Source organism: Mirounga leonina, unplaced genomic scaffold (genome assembly GCF_011800145.1).
Source record: "Mirounga leonina isolate KUSES-001 unplaced genomic scaffold, KU_Mleo_1.0 Mir_115, whole genome shotgun sequence".
Classification (NCBI taxonomy): domain Eukaryota; kingdom Metazoa; phylum Chordata; class Mammalia; order Carnivora; family Phocidae; genus Mirounga; species Mirounga leonina.
In genome coordinates, this window is record NW_023270268.1 from 6,331,778 (window position 1) to 6,341,634 (window position 9,857).

General features: G+C 49.7%; 1 protein-coding gene across 1 annotated transcript in view; it reads left to right on the top strand.

The window, feature by feature from the left end:
- Positions 1–9,310, top strand: part of ITGA9 (integrin subunit alpha 9) — a 346,914-nt gene extending 337,604 nt beyond the window's left edge. The window contains exon 28 of the mRNA XM_034991993.1: positions 4,762–9,310. Coding sequence (XP_034847884.1) covers positions 4,762–4,860 — 99 coding nt within the window. The 3' untranslated portion in view covers positions 4,861–9,310. The remainder of the gene's footprint in view (positions 1–4,761) is intronic.
- The last annotated feature ends 547 nt before the right edge of the window (positions 9,311–9,857 follow it).

Sequence of the window (9,857 nt, forward strand, 5' to 3'; positions counted from 1 at the left end):
AGACGCCGTGGACTTGTGCAGCTAGTCCCTCACTCACCCCGAAATGGGCGGGGAGGGTAGAGGCTGGGGCAGACCCCAGAGCTTGGTCAGGCCTCCTTTCTTCCTAGGCCTCAAGCCTCCCACAACACCTCCCTAATGAGGGCCCTTCAGAGGAAATCTCCTGTTTCCCTAGTTGTTTTCTGGCAGTTTTCTGATGCAAGTTTACACCAGAAAGTTGTGTAAGTCAGTCAGGAGGGCTCAGGCAGCTGCCCTGTGGGGCTGCAGGCTCCTATCAGGCCCGGCGCAGACACAAGAAGCCGGAAAGCACACTCTGCTGCCTCTGTCTGCCACTGAGCAGAGCTTGGTTTGAGTCTCTCCTCCTCTGGGGTTTCCATGAATGTTTCCTCCACTACAGACAGAACACGTGTAAACAGAGCCTTTTGCCCTTCAAGTGGCAAGGCAAGCCGTGGAAGGTTCCAGAAAAAGTGCAGGACAGCATTGACTCCACTGGATCGGCACTGAGTGTGGGGCTGCCGAGGGTCCAGCTTACTGAACTCATGACCGATCATTCCCAGTGGGCTCAGCTGGCAGCAAAAACAGGTGTGCCCAGCACGTCTCAAAGGTTTTCCCCGAAGTAACCGTGAGGACTAACGGGAGTGAGAGCGTGTGCCAGAGAGAGGGGAGGACCTGCCGCATGGGGGAAATGTCTTTGAAGTCTCCGTTTATCCTCGTTTTCAGAATTGTAGGACTCTTTATGTTTTACGATCTACCCATACTTTAATACAAAAATGGAAAATTCAGTTTACCCAAAATTTCCAAAAAACTCTTGGGAAACAGTTGCAGCCCAAGTTTTCTTTGGGGACCAACATAAAAAGCTGTCATTGTGTTTCAGCTGAGGTCTAAGAATGCCTTCGGTCTCTGGGGCACAGCTAGAAAATGACCTTCCTGGTGGTGTAGGAGGGAGGTGGTTGGAGCGGGAGTAGTAATCAGGACTCCGGGCTCCCTCTGCCACATCTCTCCCGAGTACTGGGCAGGCCTGGTGTGACACAGTTGTGGGGACCGTTGCTCAGTAAACTCAGAGCCTGGGCTTTGGGTTCTGTATCAAAAGCCAAAACTAGGCTCTAAACAAAAGCACAAAGGTGATAGTCTCTTTTTCAGACAAGGAATTAGCTTGATCGTGCAAGAAAGCATATTAGTTTGACAGAGCGCCCACTGAACTATATGGCATCTTTGTGCAGACCAGTAAACTGCACCCCTTCGTCCAGAAACTTTACTTCCATCTGTCGAAAAATCAGAAAACCTGCTTCTGATTTTGTTAGGGGGAGGGGGGAAAAGACACTCTACTTCCATCTGCTGGAGGATAGTTGTAATACACTTACATGTCCAGGCTATCTGTGATGTGAGGGGCACCGCACAGCCTGCTCTGCCATACCCAGCACTCCCTAGCCTTGAACGGGGACCGTGTTTTAAGAAATGATCTTCGGGCTGCATAGACAGAGGGCAGACATCAACGGCAGCTCCAAGCTTCCATCGAAGAGACCACACACAGGTTGGGTGGGGCGCAGGGCTCTTGAGACACTGCAGTGTTGGGGCAGGGCACAGAGTTTGCAAGGCTGTTTCTGAGAGCAGCGTTCCAGTCATTCTAGGGGTGCGGGAGTGATTCTTAGGACTAATGCTAACACCACTCTACTTGATAGAAAAGAGCTTGCCTCTGGAAGCCTGCAGGAGACGGTGCCTCCACGTCGTTGGAAACAAGCATGACCCTTAAATGTGAGCACATGATAGCTACATGTGACAGGGAATCCAGGTGCTCTAAATCCTTGCTAGATGGTTTGCACACTCTATTTCAAATCCTTATGCTAGCATAGCCATGAGAATGTAAACCAACTTTTGTGCTGCTTGGAGATGAACAAGAAAAGTCTGTTCAGCAGAACAAGGCACAGTGATGCTCCTTAGATCCAGAACCCTATCGGCTGCCCCTCTGCCTCTCTTCCTGCGGGTGCTGATTCAATCAGTAAGTCGGACAAAAAAAAACACGGAGTACTGAATCAGTTACCTCATACTGCATAACAAACCACCCCAAAGCTTAATGGCTTGAAAGCAGCAAATATCTACATAGCTCACAGGTCTGTGGGCTGGGCTGAGCTGAACCGGGGGGTTCTCTGATCTCAGCTGGACGTGTCATGTCTGCACCTGCAGGCACTTGGGGGTTGGCTGGTCTAGGAAGTCCTCAGCTGAGTGCACTCTCCTCTAGATCGAACTCGTTCGCATGCAGGCCAGGCAGGGTTCTGAGAGAGCAAGCAGAAGCGCACAAGGCCTCTTGAGGCCTAAGTGTGGAAGCGAATTGTCAGAACAAATCACAGTGCAGATTCAAGGTGGGGGGAGTCAGCCCCTGCCTCAGGATGGAAACCGCCACAGAATCATGTGGTAAAGGGCCTAGACGTGGGGAATGCAGGATTGTGGGGATTTTTGCAGTTTATCTCTGCTGCCAAGTACAGGTGATATGCTCAGCTCTGGGGACATAACATGCAAAATCCTACCTTCCAGGACTTCTAAGACTTAAGACAAATAGGAAAGTTAACGAGGGAACAGTTGAAATCCCGCTTGATTAGTGCCACAGTAGAGATAAGTTACTTCTCTGGAGCTGGAAAGTGAGTAACCTGGGATCCGTGAATCATTCCACCATCTGCGGGAAGGGTTCTCTGCTAAAGAATCTCATTTCCATATCACATCCAGCCTCAGTCTCAGGATTGTGTTCTCCTTAGCACAGAAGGTGCTCGTGACATATTTGCTCCGTCAACCACATCTTTATCATAATGGTATTCCAAGCAGTAACTCCTTAGACCTCTCCAGTAAGTTGTGGGTTGCTCTTCTGACCTTCTGTGGGTGTCTTTGAGGGCCTTTTCCCAAAACATCCAGCCCCTGTTCCACATTCCTTGCAGAGGGGAGAAGGTGGTAGAGATTTAAGGGGAGGAAAAAGTGGGGGGGGCCTGGACAGGGGGTGGAGGGGAGGGTCAGAAAGTGGGGTTCTGGCACATGCGGAGAAGAAGCCACCAGGGCTGCAAACCCTAGGAATTCGGTGTCTGTCCGCAAAGCTAGCTGCCCATGAGGATGGAAGCTCAGAACACAAGACCCTTGCCAGGTGTTTGAAGAAAGCTTCCTCCCCGTCGCTCAGACTGCACCCACCCCTTCACTGACTCCACGCAAAGTGAACTCTCAGGATTCCCCTGGCAATGTGGGTGGAGATGCTTCCTGGCAGCTGGCTTGACAGTTCTCATCTTCAGCGAGGCAGTCAGACCCTTCGGCGGCGGGGGGGGGGGGGGGGGGGGGGGGGGAGTGGGGCCCGAAGGAGGGGGGGGGGGGGCGGGGGGGGGGGCGCGCGGAGGGAGGGGGGGGGGGGGGGGGGCGGCGGGTAAGAATTGTGACCATCAGAATGACTGTGGGTGCTCAGCTCGGAGTGAAGGAGTTGGGGGAGATGCGCGCATGAGAGCCGGGCTTGCATGATCGTTCCCTCGGGGCAGGGTTTATATTCGCTCTTGGCAGCACGCTGCAGAAATCGCTGCTCGTGAGCATGTTCCCACATGGCTACAGGACTTACAGGCTCACGAGAGCGCCGCAGACCCGCCAACGGCTGACCGAACGTGTGTGGCTGTTGGAGTCCCTCCGTTCAAGGGGACTGAAATGGAGGTTTGAGGGCGGGTAATTGATTCACAAGGTGACCTCAGGAAACACTGATCAGAGCAGGGGAGCGAGATAGGAAAGAGAAGGAAGGCAATAAAGACGCGGTAAGACCAGTTACCCCTGCCAGCATGTTCCACGGGGAAACTCTGGTAGGTCACGCACCTGAGGCTTGTCACACCCAAGAAGAGAGGGAACAGGAGTAACCCACACCCGGTCATGTTTAAGGGCAGAGGCAGGAAGGGGTGTCTGACCTCAGAAACAGTGGCCACTAATGCCGGTGCGCAAAGGACAAGACATGCCAAGTCTCCCTGAGCCTGGGAGAAGGTCAGGTCTGGGCTACAAACATGGCTTACCTCTCGGGCAGTGAAGGCTGGGTGAGAAGCGCTACAAACTTGCCCTCTGGTATGTGAAAAACTGTAAGACATCAGAGGGGAAGGCCTTTCCGGAAGTAAGCTAGAGGAAACCCATCCTGGATCCGGAGAGATGCCAGTTCTAGGGGAGTTCACCCTGCTGGTCATGGCGTGGGTACTGCATGTTTCGTAGGTCTGAGAGAAAGATCTAGAGGGACAGCGAGGTAGGCTGCTGGGAGAACGGTATTTATCAATTACCCCACGATGGCTAATGTCTCCCAGGATAGTAATAGGTTTATCAAAAGCCCAGTGAGCTCAGGAAAGGTTAAGTCCCTGAATTTCTTGGATCCTTTACTAAGGGTTTATTAGACCCTGACTGTTCTCCTGTGCATCCCATAGCTCTTAAAGGAAGAAAGAAAGCAGCATTTCCCAAACTTACTTGACCATGAAACCTATTTCCCAAATGCCTTTGAGTAACTATGCTCAGTAATGGGTGCTCCCCGGCACACCATTTGGGAGACAAGCCACCAGAAGCACTTTATGAGGAACAACCAGAAGATAACCTGTAGGAAGTCCATGCATTTTGAAAGGCGGCACCCCAATAATGCTTTTCCTAAGTCAGTCTCGTCTGAGGGGTTTTCCAAGCCCTCCCAGCTTTGTGAGTATAGGTCATCCCTCCTCCTCACCCAGGGGAGCAGAACGACTGATTCTCCAACATTCTAACCTGGCTTTTCCTCCCTCTACCTTTCAGATGGGCTTCTTTCGCCGAAGGTACAAAGAAATCATTGAAGCTGAGAAAAACCGGAAAGAGAACGCAGATGGTTGGGACTGGGTCCAGAAAAACCAGTGACCTGCCCCACCAGTCACGTGACCCCACCATCCGCCTGGCGTCCTTGATCTTTGTATCTTCCATATTTGGAAGAAAGAATCTTCTCCAGATTTTCCGGAGGCCCCGCTGACGCTGTCCTCTTCCTCATGTTACCAAGCCCAGGAGCCCACCTGAGGCAGCCACTCTGGCCAGGTCACATGACTGGAGCCACCACCCATTTCCTTTTAGAGATGAGCCCCAAACTTTGGAAAGCAAGCTACAGAGCTGAGCGATATTTATGGCTGCAACCTGCGTGGTCGACCCTCAGGGGAAAACTGTTACCTAAAAGTATTTTTATAAATATAAGCCTTTTATACTGATTATGTCTTTATATTTGTATCAATGTCTTATTATGTCTATTAAATAGTTATATAATTCACTCAAGCACTGATATCTGGCCTGAAAGCTTGAGCGTACATGTGCATTCATACAAATTTTAAAGAGTAAAAACCTGATCGTACTTTGGAACTTGCTGTTAAAAGAGACTTGCGGATAAAATAATCTGAAGAAACCTCGTGGGATGAATCCACCAAGCTGGCGGTGCTGCGTATAAACTGTGGTGGTGGCGAGACCCCTAAAACAATTCGCATCTTCATCGCCTGGAGTCAAGTTCGAAGTAAAGTGTTAAAGAACTCGAAGTGGTTTTTCATATGTACCTGTCATTGGAAGATTTCCAGCAGGAGTTTGGATGGAAAAACCTGACCCTGGCACAGGTCTGGTCTGCATCACCTCTATAGCAGACATCCTACCCTCCTTCCACTTGGATTAATAGATGACAGCTTGGAGCAAGGCCATTTGGTCATCTGGTAAACCTCAGAATGGCGTCTCATCCTGGACATCATGCGTCAGAGTCCGCACACCACAGGGACTAAATCGGTGCCCAGCGAGCAAAGACTTGTGTCTGAATGCTGTGATGCGTTGCCTTTTCATCGAGTTCAGAGGTCTCCACTTCCCCTACCCTTCTTGCTGTCCCAGCTAATGGTGACTGCAGATCCCTTCCCAGAGATGACCATTCAACCTATCCTTCGTTTTTAAAATACTGTCTTAAGTGGGGTTCCCAAAAAGCAGACTCTGATACAGGGATTTGCATGCGAGTAACCGATTAAGAGCGTGTCCCGTGCCCGGGAGACAGCAGTAGGGGTGTGAGGGAGGCAGGACAGGGAAGGGAAAAAAGCCAGGGAAGTGTGCCATTTCAGAGGACATCCCATGGAGGGCAGCTTCAGCCTGAGCCTACGAGGAGCTCTGGAGGGCAAGTTAGGTCTCAGAGTTGTCCCATCCTGAGGCAAGGGAGCTGAGCTTCCGAATTCTTGCACCCAGGGGAGGTGTAAACTTCCCACTCTCGGTTCCTGCTGGCAGACTGGCTCCGATAGCCCAAAGGTGGTCCTCTAAAGGAGAGCTGGAAGTGCACCCCCAGCCGGGACAGGGGGGGCTGTCCAGAAACGATGTGAAAGAAATGATGCACAGGGATCTGGGCACAGCACTGACATCTGCTCTGCCCCCTGCGTGTGCGAATGCTGAGTTGTAGCCTTCAGTTCCAGTCTCCCCGTTTGACAGTGTTTATTATCAGATGCACTGCTGCCTGGTCTTGAGTACAATGTGATTTTCTTAAAGGGCAATGAGATGATGGGTGTAGTGTGCTCAGCACTGCACCTGGCCCATCGTGAACACTCAGTGACTGAGGCAGCTCTGGCCGCCATCCCCGAGAACCATCTGCTGAGAGAAAAAACATGTGGCCAAGAACAGGGTCTGACAAAGAGTCTTTACTGGCTGATTATGGCCCACTGATGCCCCAGGTACCTAACAGACGGCATCAGATGGGAACAAAACAAGACATAAGATGAAGGATCTTTCTCCTAGGGCCTTGTTTGCTGGAAACTAACATGTTGGGGGTCTGTGGACACTGTTGCAAAGACACAGAACTCCGCTTCAGAGGAGACAGGTGTTCTGTGCACGGACTTGGCTAATATTTGCAAAGACATCTCAAGTTGGGGCAGAATCATGAGGATGCTGGGCAGCTGTGAACCCGGCATGGAACATAAGTGTCTTTTCATGCCTCATTATGCAGTTGAGTCTGATGCAGGAAGACGGTGTATGTATCACGTGTCCCCTCGTGGTGAATATGGGAATAGACGACCAAGCCACAGGGTCCATGGCATGAACGAGGCTGATCTTAGAATGAAGTCAGAGATGTTGCTTCTAACGGAGGGATGGAGGCACAGAGGTAACTACTGGGTGGATGCAGGCAAAGAAGCCCGTTCTCAGAGTTCTCCTGGGACTTTTATCAAAAGTAGTAAAGGCAGCTTTGAGTGGGTCTTAGTCACTCATTTCAAGGATACTTATGCGGCCCCTGCAGTGCATCAGGAGCAACGCTAGGTGCTGCAAGGTACCCCAAGAACACCACAGGCACATTTGGCCTGGAGAGCCAAACCTCCCTGCAAGAGGAATGTAGAGTGTGGACTCCTTTATGAGACCGCACGTGTAGCTTTCCTTTGATGGATTTTTGTTCACCATGTCACGCTGCCCTTTAATAAACCATTGAAGATTCTTGGGTGGTAGGCCTGGGTCAGCTCCATCAGCAGCTTTGGACAAATTCATCTATAGCCACTAACCAGCTTCCCGCGAGGGGTGTAGACACGTTGGCGGTGGTGTAGGGGGATGACTCACCCTGCTCCTGTGGGCAGTCTCAGAGCCAGGATCTCTTTGCCTCTGGTCGATTCCAAATGGTAGACCCACATGAGTAGTCATATACTCAGGAGATCACTACGACTTCATAAGACAGTTTTTTAAAACAATTGGCCTTGGCATCACCAGGAGCAAACACTAGCAGCCACTCCAAGAGTCTATCTGGGGAAGGCTGGTGCCTCTGCGTGTCCGATGGGGCCAAGTAGCAGGTGGGGCAACAGGGGGCCGTTTAACACAGTGATAAAGAAGCCAAGCACACTGTGAGCCCACTCTCAGCTGGGCATCTTACCAGCTCCACCCCAGCTCAGAAGTTCTCAATCGGCTCTCAGGGGAAGCAGACGGGGTGAATGGCATCTGTGTGTTATGCCTCCAGAATATTCTTTTAAAAGTCCACAGTGCATTCCAGTTTCTAACCTTCCTGCTCGTATGGGTTCACTGTGGAATCCTATCAGATATTCTCTCTCACAGCTGCTGCAGCTTTTAGTTATAGATTCAGTATGGTTTTCACTGTCAGAAATATGGAGACACTTTTCAAGTATGAAAAAGGACCCTTTAAAATTTGACGAAAATCATGCCCTCTGTTCAAAAATGATTTGCTTATGCTTCGTTGATATGGGACTCATGAGTTGGGAACATCCCCACTATGAGTCCTAGACCTGTCACTAAGAAGAGGCCATGAATTTTAGGAACAAGGAGACACTAGGAGAAGGGAGTGGGTCCACTGGCTTTATGGGGACTGACAGGCACACATCAGGAATCAGCTCTCTCAGTCAGCACTTCAGGAAAATCCCATCACCAGGAGGATTCCAAAGTCTGGGAAATGTAGAAAATCCAGTAGTCCTCCTTCACCAAGTCACGCATAGCCTACCGTCTTTGAGCCAAAGACAAGGGGGTTAAAAGCAAACAGAAAACTAACAGGAACATCTGGGACCTGTTTTCAATGTGGAAATAGTTGCCTTTCTCCCCCAAGTGATACGTATGCTTCATGCTACCTGTTAAAACCCTAGCAGGGTCAGTTTGTAAAGGTTATTCAACTATTTTTATTTTTGAAAAAGGCATTATGGCCAGGGGAATGCAGTTACACATAGGTCACATCGGAAATGTGCATCAGGTGAAACCTACATAGGCCTGACTTCCGGGAATTTAGAGGCGCTGCAAAACGACGGTCATGGGGGGAAAGGGCCCTGAGCAGACAGAAGGCAGAAAGTGTCATTTCAGAAATGCTCCAATGGACAGGGGTTTCGGCGATGTGTTGTTCTGCTATATAGAGTGGTGGTATGCACAGTGGAGAATATTTTCTAAAATGAAGAATGGCTGAAGGGAGGATACAGAGCCAGTAGGGCCAAGATGAACCTTCTAGAATGTCTTCCGATTTTCAGCACACTGGGGGGATAATGAACAAATTTCCCATGTGGTGCAATGCTTTATAGCACAATGATCTAGATTTCAGACTTTGTTAAGGTTTTTTAAAAAAAAATTCTAATGTGCACGGTGTGACGGGCAGAGTGAGTTTAAAAGCTTTAAGAGTGATTAATTGCATGGCAGACACCCACGCTAACTTCACTTCCAGAACCTGACTGATGCATCCATGTACATTTCCGTTGAGGGATTTTGTGGGAAGGGTGCTCCTCCTCCTTACGAAGTCACGTGTATTAAAGTCTACGCAGTCACTTCTAATTTACTTGCACTGTTTGGGAAATGCAGGTTTACAAAAACACACATTTGGAATAAAAAAAATGGCTGCAAATGATTCAGGAGTTTGGCGTGTAATTTCTATGCTAAATGCAGAACTTGAACCTTTTTAGGATGTTGAAGATGGGCTTTGAATGCAGTACTTCGTGAGCATTGAAGAGCATGTGCTGATCTATCTTGTTCAATGTGGCTGAACTGTCCCCCATCCTTGGCCTCCATCCTGCAGCCGCCACCTTCTCTGTGCATCACCCACCTGCCCAGGGCCACACCCGGGACCTTGATCTTAAGATAAAAGTGCCCGAATTAAATGGAGGGGATTCCTCAATGTTAGTAGACTGCTTCCACGTGTTTCCACCAGTCACCAAGCATTTTCCCAGAAGCCTTTCGGTAGCATGTTTACACGTTTACAAACATCGTGTTCTCTTAGATTTGTAATCTCCCATCTGTCTAGTTACATCCATGTTCTTACCTCACATGTTGTTCACTTGTGTGTTTTTCTCTTTTTCCCCTTAGAGGAGACCAACAAAGATCTATTTTACCAGTCCTTTTCAAGAATAAGCCTTTGGCTGTACCAATCAGATCTGCTGGTTTTTGTTTTCTATAAC